General features: G+C 35.3%; 1 protein-coding gene across 1 annotated transcript in view; it reads left to right on the forward strand.

Annotated features, from left to right (window-relative positions):
- Positions 1 to 2,178: 2,178 nt before the first annotated feature.
- Positions 2,179 to 18,629, forward strand: part of KPNA5 (karyopherin subunit alpha 5) — a 43,634-nt gene continuing 27,183 nt past the window's right edge. The window contains exons 1-7 of the mRNA XM_030316224.2: positions 2,179 to 2,400; positions 8,368 to 8,501; positions 9,923 to 10,024; positions 10,144 to 10,243; positions 11,755 to 11,849; positions 12,815 to 12,946; positions 15,096 to 15,184. Of these exons, the coding sequence (XP_030172084.1) occupies positions 2,397 to 2,400; positions 8,368 to 8,501; positions 9,923 to 10,024; positions 10,144 to 10,243; positions 11,755 to 11,849; positions 12,815 to 12,946; positions 15,096 to 15,184 (656 nt within the window). The 5' untranslated portion in view covers positions 2,179 to 2,396. The remainder of the gene's footprint in view (positions 2,401 to 8,367; positions 8,502 to 9,922; positions 10,025 to 10,143; positions 10,244 to 11,754; positions 11,850 to 12,814; positions 12,947 to 15,095; positions 15,185 to 18,629) is intronic.

Genomic DNA, 18,629 nt, shown 5'->3' on the forward strand with positions numbered 1-18,629 from the left:
ATTCGAAAGGCATTTTGCTTGGAACTGGGGCTGCAGAAGTCTTCAAAATATACAAAATGAACACCCTTTGAAGCTTACATGCTAGTGAGGCAGAAAATAAACAAGGAAACGAACTGATCATGATAGGTGCTATGAAGAAATAAAACTGAGTTATTTATAGAGAGGACTAATGTAGTTAGAAAAGGTCTCTCTGAGAAGGTGAGTGTTGTGATAAACTTTGCACCAACAGGAGGAAGAGCATTCCAGGCAAAGAAAATAATTAGAGCAAAGGCTGTAAGATTGGAGCAAAAAGAACATTTTGTGACTTGAGCAGAATGTTCTCGAAGGAAGAGTGGTTACTATATAAGGTCAGAGTTGTAGACAGGGGCCAAATCATGTAGGCTCTTGGAGAAAACTATTTTAATATTTACATAGGAGAGTGGCAAAACCTGATGATGTACAGTATATTTAGGGTTTTGTAGTTAAATATGGCAGATAGGACATGTACATTTATATTCCCTGCCTCTCGAAATCTACTAAAATGACAGAAGACTAAAAACAAAAATAAATGCTGATGAGATTTTAACAAAATTTGAAAGCTAGGAAAAGGATAGATGAGTAGAAACTAACTTGGATAAGAAGAGAAGTCAACAAAAACAAGTCACTTCATACACCAGAACTCAGGAAATGTTCAGAAATTAAAGACCTGACACATCTGAAAACCATATTAAAACCGGCCTGAAAAGAGGAACATTTTGCTGAAAAGTCTGAATAAAGAGCAGTTAGAACCATCTCCAGATTTCCTCCAACACTAGGTTGCCAAGTGACTGATCTTTCCATCCAAGACAGAAGGCTACAGGTTTGGTTTTATGAAGAAAATGAACCAGCAAGGTTATAATGTCAGAAATGCACAGCTAAGTGGAGGGGGGCGGGGAGGAGTCAAGGTGTTGGACTGTAAGTGGGGAAGAGTGAAAGCTAAATACTGAATTACGAGGCTCCTAGCCATTTCCCCCAACACATTCTGATGTCTGATATGTGTCTTCCAGTCAGGAGATTAAAAAATTCTTCTCCAGGGAATATCATTGGTCCAAAAGATAAGACCTACAGATAAGGAAAGTCCTTCAATGAAACAGCCAATATCCCAGGTTATTACTCTGTAGGGAGGACAATTGGCAAGCAGACAATGGGCTGTTATACAAATTTACAATAGTTTTCTTTAGTGTCTCATTCTTAAATATGAATGGATACTCAAGGATCACTAGGCATTAGAGTACAGCCTGTAGCAGTAAAGTTGAAAACCAAATGATGAAAAAGGAAAAAACAAAACTCTGAAGAAACAGAGACAACAAATGAAGGAGGAAAAAAATACTTAAAGGAAACTACAATTAATATCTTCAGAGAGACAAAAAAAAAGATATTTAATCCCTGAATCAAAAAGGAAATAGCTCTTGGGATTAAAAACACAATAGCAGAATCTATGTATGTATGTATGTATGTATGTATGTATGTATGTATCTATCTCAATAGAGAGCCAAAAGGTAACCACGAAATTCTCAGAAAAGAAAAAAAGAACAAGAGATAGAAAACAGGATCTTCTTCAGGGCAGCTATCATGTGTTATCTACTATACTCTGTGCCCAGCATCACTTCTGGAAACAGATCTTTTCAATACTGTTTGTTGAACTCCAGAGTGGATTACAAAGCTTATGTGTGTTATAGTAATTTAGAGTTCTTTATTTGGAATTATTCATGTATCAATGACTATTTTTTGGTCAAAAATCCACAGATATTATAGAATCCAAATTCTAAATAAATGGCAAATTGAAAAGCTTGAAACAAACCAGCAGGACATAGGAAGAGGTTTAATGAAGCTGAAGAAGGAAAGAGCCTCAGTAAAGCTCCACGAGGTTGGAATTTTTCCAGAGTGCACACTATTTCAGCTCCAATATCTAAAACAGTGCCTAGCACAGATTAGGCTCTCCATCAATACGATCTTGTAGGATGAGTGACTGAACAAACAAACCAAAAGAACGAATGAGTGAATGAATGAGAGCTCCCATAGAAGACTTAGGGCAGTAGAACTCATTGCTGCCACAGCTACCGCGCCCGATTGAAATCCCGGAGTCAGCGCAGGTACCGGCTCCTCCTTCGGTGGGTGGAGCTCTGCGCTCGCTTCTCTCCGCCCCTCTGCCGGTCGGTGCAGCCGCCGCCACCACCGCCGCCGCGGTCGCCGCTTGCAAGGGCTTCTGGGAGCCGAGTCTCGGGGTCTCGGGGAAGGGGCGCAGGTAGCCGCCATTTTGAGTTGCGAACCTTGTCGCTACGCTCGACGCTAGGGGCGGAGTGGCGACCCCACTGTTACCTGCAGCGGACGCCGCAACCGGGGACTGGGAAGTTAGGGCAGCGGATCGTGCCACATTAATGGGTAAGTGGGAGTGATACAGGCCAGTTTGGGTGAAGCTTGGGTTTGGTCCCTTTGGGGGTTGCTGGTTCCAGGGGTCACTGTATTTAGCCCTTTCCTTGCGAAGGTTTGAGGACCAGGCCATTCTGCCAGGGTTTTTTGCAGGGTTCCCTAAGGGACACATTGGTGGCGGGGGCGTGGCAGCCGGACCTTTTCCTTGCTGACGCGACGGTGCGGGGGATTACAGATCCTCGCAGCCAGCCGGGCTGGCCCTCGGAAGGAGACTTAAACGGCCGAGCTCATCCTGCCCGGTGCCGCATCACCGTACCTTGGTAGCTCCGTTCTCGGAGGTACACGGTCTGGTCAAATGTTGCCATTCAGTCCTGGGACTTAGCGTCTGTGTGGGTCCGGCAGCTTATTAGAAGTTCCACAGTGTCCAGAATACCGCACGCTTGGCCCCGGGGGCCTACTTGTCGCACGCTCGCGGTCCGCCAGCTTCCCTCCTCCACCTGGATGTCGACGCGGGACTGGGTGGGATAGATGCTTCTAATAGCTCCGTTCCAAGATGAAAATTTAACAAGTGTTTCCTCGGTAATGCATGAGAGGCGAAGGATTCGAAAGGTGTGCAATGAGATAGTGATACTTCAAAAGAATATGACATCGGCATTTACTCTTAGTCTTTTAAAAGCATTTTACGTCTGACTTGATGTCTCTTAATTACAGCACTCAGTAAGCGATTTTCTTTTTTGGTAAACAAGAAACAGCCTTATCCTTTAGCTCTTTAAGTACTGGTTGTTTGGTTATAGGGGCTGTAGTCAGAACACTTACCCCTTTGTACCAGCCTTATATTTTTACTAATACGCATCCAGATCCGTAGAAATGGAGGCTTTAGGGGCACAAGAAATTCCGTTAATATATATTAGAAGAAGTTCAAAATGCAATTACTTGCCCAACCTCAAAACAGTTTTTCAAAAAGCTGAGTGAAAAATAAGCTTATAACTGGGAGAAGAGAGAGAGAGAGAGAGAGAGTGAAAGAATCTCTGTTCTGCAGTCTCAAAGTATCTGAATGGCATTTCTTATATTTAAAATAACTTGTATGAGATGGTAACCTTTGAAGTAGTCTTTAAAGTTATTTTGCAGAAAAGGGAACAATCCTCTCTGGTGAGGTACCTTTAGAGATTGTTCTTGGACTATATGTCTCCTTTAAAGCAATTGCAGTGAGGATGCAGGTGTTAAATAGTTAGTACCAGAAAAAGGAACAAATGATACATGAGTTGTTGGGGGTAGATTTTATTTGGTTAACATTTATATTAAAGATTTTAATGTGGGCACCTAGATTAATGATTAATTAGAAGTAGTGTCCAGTGTGTAGGCTGGAGAGGCACAAGGTAACTGAAGTAGATGTGGGGAGAAAATACTAGAGCTTGTTTCTTTACCTTTTAAAACTATTCTATAAAAAATTTTTCTATTTGTGAATTTTGTAATGGGAGAGATTATTAGGCTAGTAATACTTGTATATAAATAAACAAACATTGAGGATGAATACACAAATTTATTTATTTATTTATTTATTTATTTATTTATTTAGAAGAGCACAAGTGGGAAAGGGGCAGAGGGAGAGGGAGAGAGAATCCCAAGCACGCTCTGCACTCTTAGCCTGATGTGTTGTGGGGCTTGATCTCATGAAGTGTGAGATCATGACCTGAGCCCAAATCAAGAGTTTGATGTGTAACTGACTGAGCCACTCATGCGCCCCTGCACAAATAATATTTTGCATACGTAAGGATATGTGATCAAAAAAAGATTAGAGGCCGATGGCCTCGAAAAGCCTAATGTGTAGGTGATAAACGTTAAGAGGCTTATTGCTATGAACATTTCATTTTGCTAAAATATTTTATATTTATTGAGCATAAGTCAACAACTAATGTTGAAGTCCAATTTGTTCTGTAGTGAACTCGTCTTTTTCTCATCTCAGAGCCAAAGCTCTTATTAATGAGCCAGAATGTTTATATATGAAATACTTAGGGAATACTGCTGCACACTGTTTTTATTAATAAAGTTAGGTTGAGCTGTTTCTAATGATAAGTGTTTGTAGGTCCACACAGTATTATTGAAATCAATTCATTAATTATTTTAAAGAAGGATTTTGGTCGAGTATAAATATACCTTAATTGCTATGATGTACATGTGTTAAGTTCAGAGGCACAAAGTATCTTTCAAATCATTCTGAAGTGCTCAGCCTATTCCATTCTACTTTTAGCTCCACCACTAATGAAATTTCTCTCACTGTCTTTACCAGTGACCTAATTATCAAATCTGATGCCTTGTGTGGCACCTGGCTTATTGTAGGCACTTAGATTTGCTGGATGAATCAAAGAATGAATAAATCAAGTGGTCTGTTTTCAGTGCTACTATAAATTAAATACAACCTTGTCTTTTGAATTCTCTTCTCTTTCCTCTTTCTTCTGGTTCTCTTATTTCTCTGACCTATTTCTTTTTGGTCCTTTGCTCCTTTTCCCACAAGAGATAAACATCCTCAAGATTTCAATCCTTGGTCACCTTTCTTTTATAGCCCTACATGATCTTGGATTATCAATTAGGATTCTTCCTGGGGTTTGACCCATATTTTTAACCATCTATAGGTCTAAATCTCCTGTATGTGTCCTAAGTATTATAAATTGAACACATTTAAAATGAACGTTACTATACATGTATTAGAATGGCTATAATTAACAACAACAAAATTCTGGCAGTACCAACTGTAGCAGAACAAAGAGCAACAGGAACTCTTACACATTGCTGATGGGAGTACAAAATGGTACAATACTTTGCTGTTTGGCAGTTTCTTATAAGATGGGAGGCATAAACTTACCATGTTATCCATCAGTCCTTCTTCTAAATATTTACCCGAGAGAAATGAAAACATATTTACACAAAAACCTGTACATGAATATTTATAACATTTATTCATAATTGTACTAAATTAGAAACAACCTAAATGTCCTTCAACTAATGAATCGAGCAACTGTGATATAAGCATGCACTTGAATACTACTCAACAATAAGGAATGAATTATTGATATATGCCAACAATATGGATCCCATAGCTACACTATGCTAAATGAAAGAAGCCAATTCAAGACTATACACTGTTTTTATTCCACTTACTGTGAAATTCAGGAAAAGTCAGAACTGTGGAGATAGAGAACAAGTCAGTGATTGCCAGGTATTAAGGGTGGAAGAGGGGCTAATTGGAGCAGCATGAGGAAGTTTTTTATTTTTTATTAAAAAAAATGTTTTCTAATGTCTATTTACTTCTGGGGGGGGGGAGGGGCAGAGAGAGAAGGAGACACAGAATCTGAAGCAGGCTCCAGGCTCTGAGCTGTCAGCACAGAGCCTGACCTGGGGCTCAAACCCACGAACCGAACTGTGAGATCATGACCAGAGCCAAAGTCGGATGCTCAACTGACTGAGCCACCCAGACACCCCAGCATGACAAAGTTTTTTAGGGGTCATGGAGCTGTTTGTATCTTGATTGTGATGGTTTTATGCTGTGCATTTGTCAAATTCATAGAACTTTATACCAAAGGAGTGCTTGTTTTACTGTATGTAACTTTAAAAAGAAAACAGTTCATTGTTTTCATCTCAAAAACAAGCTAGCACTCAAACAAAACCATCCCTCTGATACACCATCTGTATTCCCTGTCTTGGCTTATTTTGTCATTGTACTGAAATAGCTCAAGCTAAAAACCATGGGGTTTCCTAAACTCCTTTTTCTTATTCACCTCATATTTCTTATATTTATTTGGTCTCTTATTCTTTTTGAATCAATTTCTGCAGTGTTTCTGGAATCAACAGTCTTCTACATTTCCATTGTAACTATTAATTTAGTTCTGGTCTTCATCATCAAAGTTCAAAACAATCTTCTCTTTAATTTCTTTAATTCTGTTCCTTAGGATCAAATCCAAATTTCTCAACCTCATTGCAGGAACCATAGGTGTTCTTAGTTGCATTTCTAGCTTTATCTCCTGCCTTTTCTCCCATGAATCTTGTTTAGGCACACTTAATTTCTTACTGTTTTGTGATTATGCCAGTTTTCTGCAAGAACTCTGCCTTTGCATGTATTCCCTCTGCTTGAAATGCTTGTTCCTTCCCTTTCCCTTTTCATCCTCTTTCCTGGCAAATTCTTGCTCTTCCTTTAAGATAACTGTGAAGATTTTCAGAGCTCCCTGAGGCACAGTTAGCTGCTAGGTCTTCTGGGCTTTCACGGGATTCAATGCATATGTTTCAGCTACTCTACTAATTACAGTATAATTTGCTACTTCATTAGTCTGTCTTTAACATCAGAGATAGCAGATAAATGCCAACCTTCTTTTTCTTCTGTTTACTTCATAGTGTTAATTGATCACAATATTCTCTTTGGTTTCTGAAAGTAAAATTATTATATTATTTTAATTTTTTTTTTTCAACGTTTATTTATTTTTGGGACAGAGAGAGACAGAGCATGAACGGGGGAGGGACAGAGAGAGAGGGAGACACAGAATCTGAAACAGGCTCCAGGCTCTGAGCCATCAGCCCAGAGCCCGACGCGGGGCTCGAACTCACGGACCGCGAGATCGTGACCTGGCTGAAGTCTGACGCTTAACCGACTGCGCCACCCAGGCGCCCCTATTATATTATTTTAAATGTAACATGTTACATAAAATACTGTAAGTGCATTTGTAAGAAAATGTTTATATAAATGTTAATGTTTTTAAATACATTTATAATAAAACTACTTAAAAATATGTAAGTATTTCAGCATTTAAAAAGAACTAATTATTACCATAGTACTGCAAACTAGTATTGCAGTCATGACTGAAGTCATGACCCATGCGGCCTTAGTTTTTTTTTTTTAATTTTTTTTAACATTTTATTTTATTTTGGGGGGAGACAGAGCATGAACAGGGGAGAGGCAGAGCCACCGACTGAGCCACCAGGCGCCCCCAGGCGCCCCCAGTCTTAGTTCTGAAGGCAGCACTTTAAGTAAATAAAAGAAGCCAGACCCCCAAAAATATTTGACCTGTGCTTATTGAAGCCTAATACCATGTTCCCTTGAAAATAAGGTATTTCATTCTGGCCATTTCTTGATCTTGTTGGGAGCATAACTTAGGAGGTTTTTTTTTTTCAATTCTTTTTTTTTTTTTTAAATGTTATTTTGGAGCCGCCTGGGTGGTTCAGTTGGTTAAGGATCCAACTGTGGCTCAAGTTACGATCTTACGGTTCATGGGTTCGAGCCCCATGTCTGGCTCTCCGCTGACAGCTGAGAGCCTGGAACCTGCTTTGGATTCTGTGTTTCCCTCTCTCTCTGCTCCTCCCCTGCTTGTGCATGCACACACTCTCACTCTCAAAAATAAATAAACATTAAAAAATAAAAAGTTTTTTTAAAAAAATTATTATTATTTACTTATTTTGAGAGAGAGAGGGAGAGAGAGAAAGAGAGAGAGAATTCCAACCAGGCTTTGCCCTTCAGTGCAGAGCCTGATGTGGGGCTCCATCTCACAAACCATGACATCATGAGCTGAGCCAAAATCAAGAGTCAACTGCTTAACCGACTGAGCCACTCAGGCACCCCTAGAAGTTTTTTACCCAACTATTTCATGATTGATAATTTCCTGGCTGACAGTGAATATAAGACGTTTCCTACTTCAGAAAGGTTAAAACAGCAGGCTTTGTGGAGTGCGTCTTAAAACCAGTGAAGTTAGGGTAATGACTTTATCTGTGTTTAGACCAAAATCTATTATTTGTTTGATAGTTTAGTCCTTAAAATATTTGGTCCTTTTGCTCCAATTTTGTTATGGGAATGAGGGAATGTATTCTTTGTACATGATCTTTAGAATGGATTTTGTAATTCTATTTAAGCAGTAAGCATGAACTTAGTTTCCCTAGAGTAAACATTTCATGTTGTTTTGAGAGTTACAAGTACCTGTTTTCTTCTCTCCTAACCTTAAGATGCCATGGCTAGTCCAGGGAAAGATAACTATAGAATGAAAAGTTATAAGAACAAAGCCCTAAACCCCCAAGAGATGCGCAGACGAAGAGAAGAAGAAGGAATACAGCTTCGAAAACAAAAAAGGGAAGAACAGGTAGGTGTTTCAAAATATTTAATTCTGTTTATCACAAAACTGTATAGATTTTAGAAGTTGCGTTATTATTGCTTATTTTTAGATAATTTTAAATGAAAAAGTGTTTTAGGAAATTGAATATAAGCCTATCCTTTAATTTGTTAGACTCCAGGAGTAATTCATGAATCAGAAACCTGTACTATTTTTAATCATTGAGAGGAACAGCTTTTCTGTTCTATTGATAAACCTTTTCTGTTAATTATATTTTATCCCAGTGCTAAGGATTTTTTACCCTTAAGCCTGTTTAGATCACTTCTGTTTGTCATTATAAAATTCTTCCCCCAAAAATATTGTATTCATTTGTTGCTTTGTGGTTTTCACAGTTCTTGCTTTTAAGTTAATTGTAGTCATCTTCCTATGCTGATCATACTGTTCCTTCTGTAGTCTCATCAGCCAGCTAGATCTCTAAGACTTCTCTGTTCTGAATTTTGTATATGTGACATAAGGAATAGAAACATCATTAGAAAGAGTGCCTCTCAATGCTTTTCATTCCAAGTTATACTTAAGTTCAGAAATATTTATAAGTAATTAAGAGGGTATAGTCTTCACATGCGTAAATTAAAACTAATGTGCAGAAAGGGCTAGCAATGAAGAAAGTAGAGAAAGACCCTGTTTTATAAATATGATTTGTCATCTCCCTATCTGTATTATCTAGCACAGTCCTAACTATATTATAGTAGGAACTCAAAAAAAAATTAAAAAAAATCTGTTGAGTGAATGATTAGAAGGAACTATACTGGCTGAAGAAGAGTGGTAATTATTTAGCTATCAAAAAGAATATGATACCAGAAATTTTCCTCTCTATTTTGATGTAGGAAATGTATCTATGCATCCTACTCAGTGACTTCTCTATGCTTTATTTCTTTTATCTTTTTTTTCTTTATTTGTTTATTCACTTCTGAAATAATAAGGATAGGGCCATCTTTCCTGAGAGGAGTTCTCTATTCCTTACTAATCTGATATACTACGTGTGTTAATATGCCACATTATTTTTCTCAGGTAACTGATTTGCTTTTTTATTAAGATTTCTTGGAAAAATTTTTGAAAAATTTTTAGACATCTCATACACTAGTGTGAGCATATGTGCTTTTACCAGTACTATAAAACATAAATGTGTACTGCACTGAAGGGACCCGCCATTGGTAAAAGATCTGAAATTAAGAATGACTTAGAGCAATCTGCAGCATAGAGGCTAACCTAGCTTGGAAAGTTTAACTTCTCAAAGATTATTAAGGTCTTCATGGCATAGTGATTGAGAAACACCTAAAATATTTGGAATTTTAAATGATAAGATTATTAGTTTGTTTTGTACACTTAAATGAAAAATATAATTCTATGGGAATTCAGTGTTTTATGTATAAAGTGTTTGTTCTTTATTACAGCTGTTCAAACGCAGAAATGTCTCTTTGCCCAGAAATGATGAATCTATGCTAGAAAGTCCAATCCAGGATCCAGATATCAGTTCCACTGTACCTATTCCAGAGGTAGATATTACAAAAATATATTTCAGATTATACTTCAATAATATTTTGGAGGTAGTGGATACAGCAAATATTATTCATATAAAATATTTAAATGATAAATTATATTTTCTGTGTTTTAGGAAGAAGTTATCACCACAGATATGGTTCAGATGATTTTTTCTAATAACGCTGATCAACAGCTTACAGCAACACAGAAATTTAGAAAGCTGCTTTCTAAAGGCAAGGATTATTATTTTACGAATTGATTTTTAATAAGCAATTTAATTTAGTACATTTATCTTATAAAACCAGAAAATTTAATCATTTAATAAAAGAAGGCTATGGGTCATTACTTTTCCTAGATCAACATGATAAAATAAGCTTTAAAATTTGCTAATGTTAATGGATAATGAACTGAACTTGTAATGACACAATTTAAAATTGATGTCACTTTTTTTTTCCCTCCAAATTTTTATTTAAATTCTAGTTAGTTAACATATAGTGTATATTGGTTGCAGAAGTAGAATTTAGTAATTCATTGCTTACATATAACCTCCAGTGCTCATCATAGCAAGTGCGCTCCTTAACCCATCACCCATTTCAGTATGCTTTTTTGATATTACAAGATTCTGCACTAGAGTTTTATTTATTGGATTTTTTTTAAGGCACTCTTCTTTGTACGTCTTAATTTTTCTTTAAAATGTACTTTTAAATAAGATATATTTTTGGAGGGGGTCCCTGGATGGCTCAGTCGAGTAAGCGTCCAACTCTTGATTTTGGCTCACGTCATGATCTCACAGTTAGTGAGTTTAAGCCCTATGTCAGGCTACACAGTGATAGCGCAGAGCCTGCTTGGGATTCTCTCTCTCTCCTTCTCTGTCTTCCCCTCCCCTGCTTGTGCACACGCACGCTCTCTCTTTCTCTCTCAAAATAAAAAACTTTTTAAAAAATGTCTATTTTTTTTAATAAAATTAATTAAATTTTTTTTTTAAGTAGGCACCATACCCAGCATGGTGCTTGAACTCACTCAAAACCTGGAGCTCAAGAGCCTTATGCTATACTGACTGATAAATAAGGAACACTAACTGAGAAGTTGCTGAGGAACCATAAGAATATACTTTTTGTTGAAACCAAGGGAGAAGAAAGACTTTTTGGTACTTAGGTTGCCAATCGCTGAAGTATCTTGGTTTTATTTTTGCGTATCTTTGTTTGAAAATTTCCTAGAGATTTTGTGGTTCTCAAAAGTCCTCTGCATTTCATGAAAATTTATGAAGAATACTAATAGTTCAGTAGCATTTCTGTAAATAATGGATTATACTCTGACAAAATGGAATATAACTTGACTGGAAAGCATTAGACAATGGTTGACAGGGAAGGGGACATCCCTGGAAAGTGGAGTATGCTTATGAAGAATTAGAGGGAACATTATCTTTCAGTTGGTGTTTCGAATGTTAGACTGAAATACTCCATGCTGTGAAGGTGACCTTTGAAATAGCCTTCAACTTACAAAATTAAATATTTGTATAGGAAATATTTTAGGATTTGTGTTACTGTGGTCAATGTAAAAGAATTTGCTTTGCAGTAAACATTGCAATTAGAACATTTATTTACTTCAATTACATATACCTGAGGCTTTTAAACTTGGTCAGTGAAACCTAGGAAAGTTTTTTTGTGCGTCCTGTTAATTGACACTGGGACCAGATTATTGTCTTTTTGTGTCATGTAATAACGTAATTCTTTTTAATTTTTAGAACCTAATCCACCAATTGATCAGGTTATACAGAAACCAGGAGTTGTACAGAGATTTGTGAAATTTCTTGAAAGAAATGAAAATTGTACTTTACAAGTGAGTTCTAAAGTTTTCTTTCTTAATTCTTTCCAGAAATAACATGTGATTAAAGTTTCTAGTGAAAGTAAGTTCTACAGTACTGAATATATTTAAGCATTCAGGAATAAAGGGAGAGGTGGTGCCACCTGTCTGGCCCTGGTCATGTTTGCAATGCTGGTTTCTCCTAGGAACGTTTGTTCTGTTAAACAATTTTGGAAAAAGTATATAAAATCATTCTTAATTTAATAAAAATTTTGTAGCTGTCAACCTTTAATAAATTTTTTGTTTTAGAAACCTCAAAATAATAATGGGTAAATTTTTTTGACCCTTTAGCTAATTAGGGTTGTAACATTTTAGTATAAGCTCTTTTACCTCTTAAAATATTTTTATGTGATTAAGTTTTTTTTTTTTGAAAAAAAAAAAAAAAGAACGAATCAATATAATTTACTAATTATAAAAAGTTAGGTTTGTCCAAAAGAGCATTGCTTCTGTTAGAATACCTGACTCTTTAATACTAAACATTAGTTTTGTGAATTATAATTTCAGATGTGTTCATTTATTGTTCATGATTTTATACATTTTCATTATATTTTTTTCAGTTCTTATTTTTCCAGATTGAGTCTTTTTTTTAATGTTTTTATTATTTATTTTTGAGAGAGAGAGCAGGGGAGGGGCAGAAAGGACAACAGAGGATCTGAAATGGGCTCTGAGCTGTCAGCACAGAGCCTGCTGTGGGGCACAAACTCACAAACCTTGAGATCATGACCTGAGCCTAAGTTGGACGCTCAACCGACTGAGCTACCCAGGCGCCCCAGATTGAGTCCTTTTTTAAAATTAAGAGTTTTTATTTATGAAATCTGATTAATTTTACTAGTTGTAAATCAGTCTTCCAGGTTGTTCAGCTAAGTCTTTACTCTCCCTCTTTCCTTTCTTTTTGACATTTCTTTGGTGCTCTCACTTACTCTACTTCTATTTTTCCTTAGTTTGAAGCTGCATGGGCATTAACTAATATAGCATCTGGAACTTTTCTGCATACCAAGGTAGTGATTGAAACTGGAGCTGTTCCAATTTTTATCAAACTTCTTAATTCAGAACATGAAGATGTGCAAGAACAGGTATATGTTTCTAATATGAATGGTTATGTTTACTAGATTTTCATGTTTTCTTGAGAGTTGCATGTGCATTTCATTTCTTAAAACACAGTAATTTCTATTTGGTGTCAAATTAGGATGAAAGTAGAATGCACTGTCTCAGGCATAATCCTGGGTTCTCTGTAAGTATGATCTCAACTATCAAAAATTACTATTCCCATGTATAACAGAGCATACTGAGACCCAGAAAGTTAGTAATTTACCCAAAGTCACAGTGAATGGCTGAACGAAGTTTTAAACCTGGGCTGGTCTGACTCCTCATTCTTTGCTTGTCCATAGATTATTTTGTTGTTGTTGTTGTTTTTTTTTAAATATCACATTATTTTTAATAGAACTGTTTTAAAATAAACATAAATAAATTCTCATAGTTGTTGTAAGAGGGAAATTTTGATCACATATGATTTGTACCAACAAAAGAAAATAAAATGTGGTATTTTTGTTTTGAACTGTTTTTATGGCAAATTTATCTGTTGTCCATTCATCTGTTTAGTTTTATATATACAGTATATGGGGTTTTTGCCCCCACATAGCATTGTTATTAGGAGCCTTTTCTAATGACATTAATTATTCTTCCAAGAAGATTTATTGATTACTCATTATCTAGTCAGATATATACCATAATTTGTTATCTATCCCTCAGTTATATTATACATCGTGTTATTTCTAGCTTATTAATGTTACTGATATGTGAGGAACATTATATATCAATCTTTATTTGTCTCTTGATTATTTCATTAGGAAAAATGACTTAATTATGGTAAAAGAAAAAATTTTAAGTTCTTATTACATATTTCAAAGTTGACCTCCAAAAAAGTTATATGTATTGATTTCCCCACCAATAGGATATCGATTCCACAGGGTGAAAAATATCATTAATTTAAAAGAGTTTTCTTAAGGTAGCTATATATGGCTTACTTGGTTAAAGCACCTATCTCATAAAAGATCTTTTTTTTTTTTAAGTTTATTTTATTTATTTTCAGAGTGAGACAGATGGGGAGGGTTAGAGGGAGGGGGGGAGAGAGAGAATCCCAAGCAGGCTCTGCAATGCCAACACAGAGCCCCAACGCAGGGGTTGAACTCATGAGCCATGAGATCATGACCTGAGCCAAGATCAAGAGTTGGACACTTAACCGATTGAGCCACCCAGTGCCCCTTATAGAACGTTTTTCTTAAAAAAATAGAAAATAGGGGCTCCTGGGTGGCTCAGTCGGTTAAGCATCCGACTTCGGCTCAGGTCATGATCTCGCGGTCCATGAGTTTGAGCCCCGCGTCGGGCTCTGTGCTGACCGCTCAGAGCCTGGAGCCTGTTTCAGATTCTGTGTCTCCCTCTCTCTCTGACCCTCCCCCGTTCATGCTGTCTCTGTCTCAAAAATAAATAAACGTTAAAAAAAAATTTAAAAAAAAATAGAAAATAAACTTAGGTCTAGAGTTGATGTTAAAAATATTAACTCATGTTTTAAATGTTAAAACTTTGTCAATTGAAAAACGTAACTTATGTCTACTTGTGTACTTACTTGAAATTTGAATAAGAATATAATGAAATGATGATTTGTATTTGTAGAATTTATCATTTAATTGAAGTTTAATAAGTGAATCTTTATTTCCAATTATTTAAAAAAATTATGATGAACCTGGACTAATTCTAAACTTATTTTCAGAGATCAATCCCAAGCCAATTCTTATATTAGCTTTACCTCACTTTTCTGTGTTTTGTGTCTCTTTCCCTTTTTTTACAAATCAGTCCCTTCCCAGTGAGTGGATTCCTTGGCATAAGAGCAAACCTCTAGTATAAGTAATTAAATAATTCACTCAATTAATATATCTTATCTGAATCCATGTAGATTCGGAGTAGACAGTCTCTTTGTTGAACAGAATAAACATTTCACTAGTATGTAATGAAAAAATTGTTTAATGCCCAATCCTTGAGTTTGACTAAAAATATTAGTAAATGGCACTTTTAAACTTTTCTTACTGTCCATCTAGAATGTTTTGTTTTTTTAAACATCTTGGAAGCTATTACTTTGTTCATTCTGTACTAAAATCTTATTTGTAAGAGAAAGCATCGTATTTAAGATATTGATGTAACAGGATATCTCTTTCTCATTTTTCTAAGGCTGTTTGGGCACTTGGCAATATTGCTGGTGACAATGCCGAATGCAGAGATTTTGTTTTGAATTGTGAAATACTTCCACCTCTTTTAGAGTAAGTACTTTATCACAAATGAATAATAGTTTTGGGAAAAAAATTATATTCTGCAGTATATTTCTGTATACACAATTACGTTCTTCAGTGATGCTTTTAAATTTGGCTTCTGTTTAGCTGTACCAAGAGTAATAGCTTGAAAGTAGATTAAAAGTGTTTCTACTTTTATCGTATCCATCTTTATTTTTTCTTAAGCAATACTTAACAGTGTTCATTGTGTGCTTGATGCTTACTGTGCTGAAATAATTCTATAAAATGAGGATATAAGTAGTTGCACTACAATAAAAATTTAAGTTTTGCTAAAGCATGGAATCTTTAGTGCATGAACAGATGATGTATTTAGGATATCAGGTTTTTATATTTGATTTTGAAATGTTCAGAGAACAAAGATCATAAGAGATTTTTCTTTCAGAGTTAGAATTTTACTTAAACGATTTATCTAGTGGTTTCTTTTTCAAATACATTACACGTTTTTTTTAAAAAGCAATTATTCTAAATCCTTTACAGAAATTTCATAAAATTATTTGAAAGTTAAATTCCTTTATTCATCCTGGCTACCTATCACTAAAAAGATCTTTTTTTTAGGCTAATTGCCACTGGCAAGTAGTGAAAAAGAAAAAAGCTAGTTGAGATGGTTGAAAGGAAAAATTTTGTCATTTCTGTGCTGTTAGTCATTCTCTCCAAGCTGAAAAATTGAATAGGAAGAATAAACTTTAGATACTAGTTTGCAAAAGATATTTTATTCTTTTAGAGAGAGTAACTTTCCATGAATAGAGTGATTTCTCAGCATTTCACTCAATAACATCGAATATTTAGTATGTGCAGGCCACTGAACCACTTGCTATGTCATTAACTTTGGGCTTGTTCAAAGTTAATGTTCCAAAGTGTTGGAGAATTTAGCTGAGCTTAAAATAAAATACTGATTTAGAGTTCAATATCAGAGTTATTTTGAATTTCATACTGTTAAAAGTATCTCTTAAATTTTCAATTTGAGATTTTTCTGGCCTGATTATAGGGTTTGTAGATTAATTGAGCACTTTGTTTCTTTTTACTTTTGCTGTCTCATTTTCTTATTTGTTAGTATTTCAAGTTGGTAATGGTTTATGAAATAATATGTAAGCATTTCTTAATTCTGATTCCTTTAAATGTTTAAGGAAATTTTAATCATGACCAAAGAAACAAAACAAAACAAAAAAATAAAGCTCTAAAGGAGAACAAAAGCACCCAGCTAAATAGTTATAAACATAATAAATTTCAGAAAAAGAATAGGCTTAAAAAGTAAGTTTCAGTTTCATTAAAAAATTGAGAAAGATAGTGAAAAAGAAATTATGTCAACTTAGCTACCAGATGCATACACTTTAGTTGGGCAAAAGGATGAAAGTTATTAGCTTAAAAAAGATTATGGATTATCTGTTGTTCACATTGAAGTTCACATTTTAGTTGATAAGTAAATGTAAAACTTCTGTTAATGGTTTTATCAATTCTGTTTGAGTTTTAATTTGTTTTACTTTACTTCATTTGATATCAGTAAATATAACTTTTCAGTAAACATAAACCTCTCGGTAAATGTAAACTTCTTACTACTATAGACTTCATATACTGACACATTTGTTGTTTTAATTTAGTTCAACTTTAATTTATATAATAACCCCATTAATATAGTTAAAGAAGAGTAGTATACAACAGAGCTTGGACAACTGCAGTCCTCAGGCCAAATCTGGCCTGCTTCCTGTTTTGTAAATTAAATTTTATTGTAACATAGTCATTCCCATTTGCTTACTTAATATCTATGGTTGCTTTCATGCTATGTCAGCACAGTTGAATAGTTACTACACAGAAAGGTGTGCAAAGCCTAAAATATTTATTTAAAAAGTTTCTCAATCCCTGATATAAAACGTCAATATAATTATTTTATTTCTAAATGTGTTATGATTTTAGGAGGTTTCAAAGACTGTAGGAAGACATGTAGAACAGATTTTGTTTTTATATATGATAAAAGATAATATAACAAAATTTACCATTTTGACTGTTTTAAAATATACAGCTCACTGGCATTAAGCAGTGTTTTGTACCTATCACAATTATTTAGTTCCAGAACTTTTAACACCCCAAGCAGAAACTGCATTACCCATTAAGCTGTCATATCCTATTTCCTCACAGCCTCAGCTCTGGGATATCACTAATCCGCTGTTTCTGTGGATTTGGCTATTCTGGATATTTCATAAAAATGGAATCATACGTTGTGTGACCTTTTGTATCTGGCTTCTTTCACTTAGCATATTGTTTTCAAGGTTCATCCATATTATAGCATGTATCAGTACTTCATTATTTTTGTGGCTGAATAATATTCTATTGTATTTTGTTCCCTTATTCATCAGTTGATGGTCATTTGGGGTTTTTCCCCCCACCTTTTGATTATATAGTATTCCTATGAACATTCATTCTTTTTAGGTATATACCTATGAATAGAATTGCTGGGTTGTATGGTAATTCTATCTTTAACTGATTAAGAATCACCAAACTGTTTTCCATAGCAGCAGTACCATTTTACATTTCCACCAGCAATGTATGAGAGTTTCAGGTTTTCCATTTTCTCATCAGCACTTGTTATCTGTTATTCTGATTCTGATTTAAGGCTGTAAGGCGGTATCTCATTTTGCTTTGATTTGCATTGAACATCTTTTCATAGGTTTGTTGGCCATATGTATATTTTCTTTGGAGAATGTTTATTAAGTCTTTTGAATATTTTTTTAAATTTAGTTATTTGTCTCTTTGTTGTGTTACAAGAATTCTTCATAGGGGTGCCTGGGTGGTTCAGTCAGTTATGTCCAACTTAGGCTCAGGTCATGATATCACGGTTCATGAGTTCGAGCCCCGCATCAGGCTCTGTGATGACAGCTCAGAGCCTGGAGCCTGCTTTGGATTCTGTGTCTCCCTCTCTCCCTGCCCCTCCCCTGCTCGCGCTCTGTCTCTCTCTCTCAAAAATAAATAAACATTAAAAAAAAAGATTTCTTCATATATTCTGAATAGATTCTTATCAGGTAAATGATTTACAGTTTGTTTTGTTTTGCGTTCTCTGGGTTGTCTTTACTCTCTTGATAGTGTCCATTGATTCACAAAAGTTTTTTAAATTGATGAAATCCAATGTATCTGTTTTTTCCTTTTGCTGCTTATGCATTTGGTGTCGTATGTAAGAAACCATTGCCAAATTTAAGGTTGTGAATATTTGCCATTATGTTCTCTTCTAAGAATCTTACAGTCTTAGCTCTTATATTTACATCTTTGATCCATTTTGAGTTTTTTTTTTTATATGATGTGAGTTGCATTTGGGCATTCACTTATCCCAGCATGGTTTGTTGAACAAAATATTCTTTCCCCATTGAACAGTCTTGACACCTTTGTTGTAAATGAGTTGACTATACATGTGTGGGTTCATTTCTAGATT

Source organism: Lynx canadensis, chromosome B2 (genome assembly GCF_007474595.2).
Source record: "Lynx canadensis isolate LIC74 chromosome B2, mLynCan4.pri.v2, whole genome shotgun sequence".
Taxonomy (NCBI): domain Eukaryota; kingdom Metazoa; phylum Chordata; class Mammalia; order Carnivora; family Felidae; genus Lynx; species Lynx canadensis.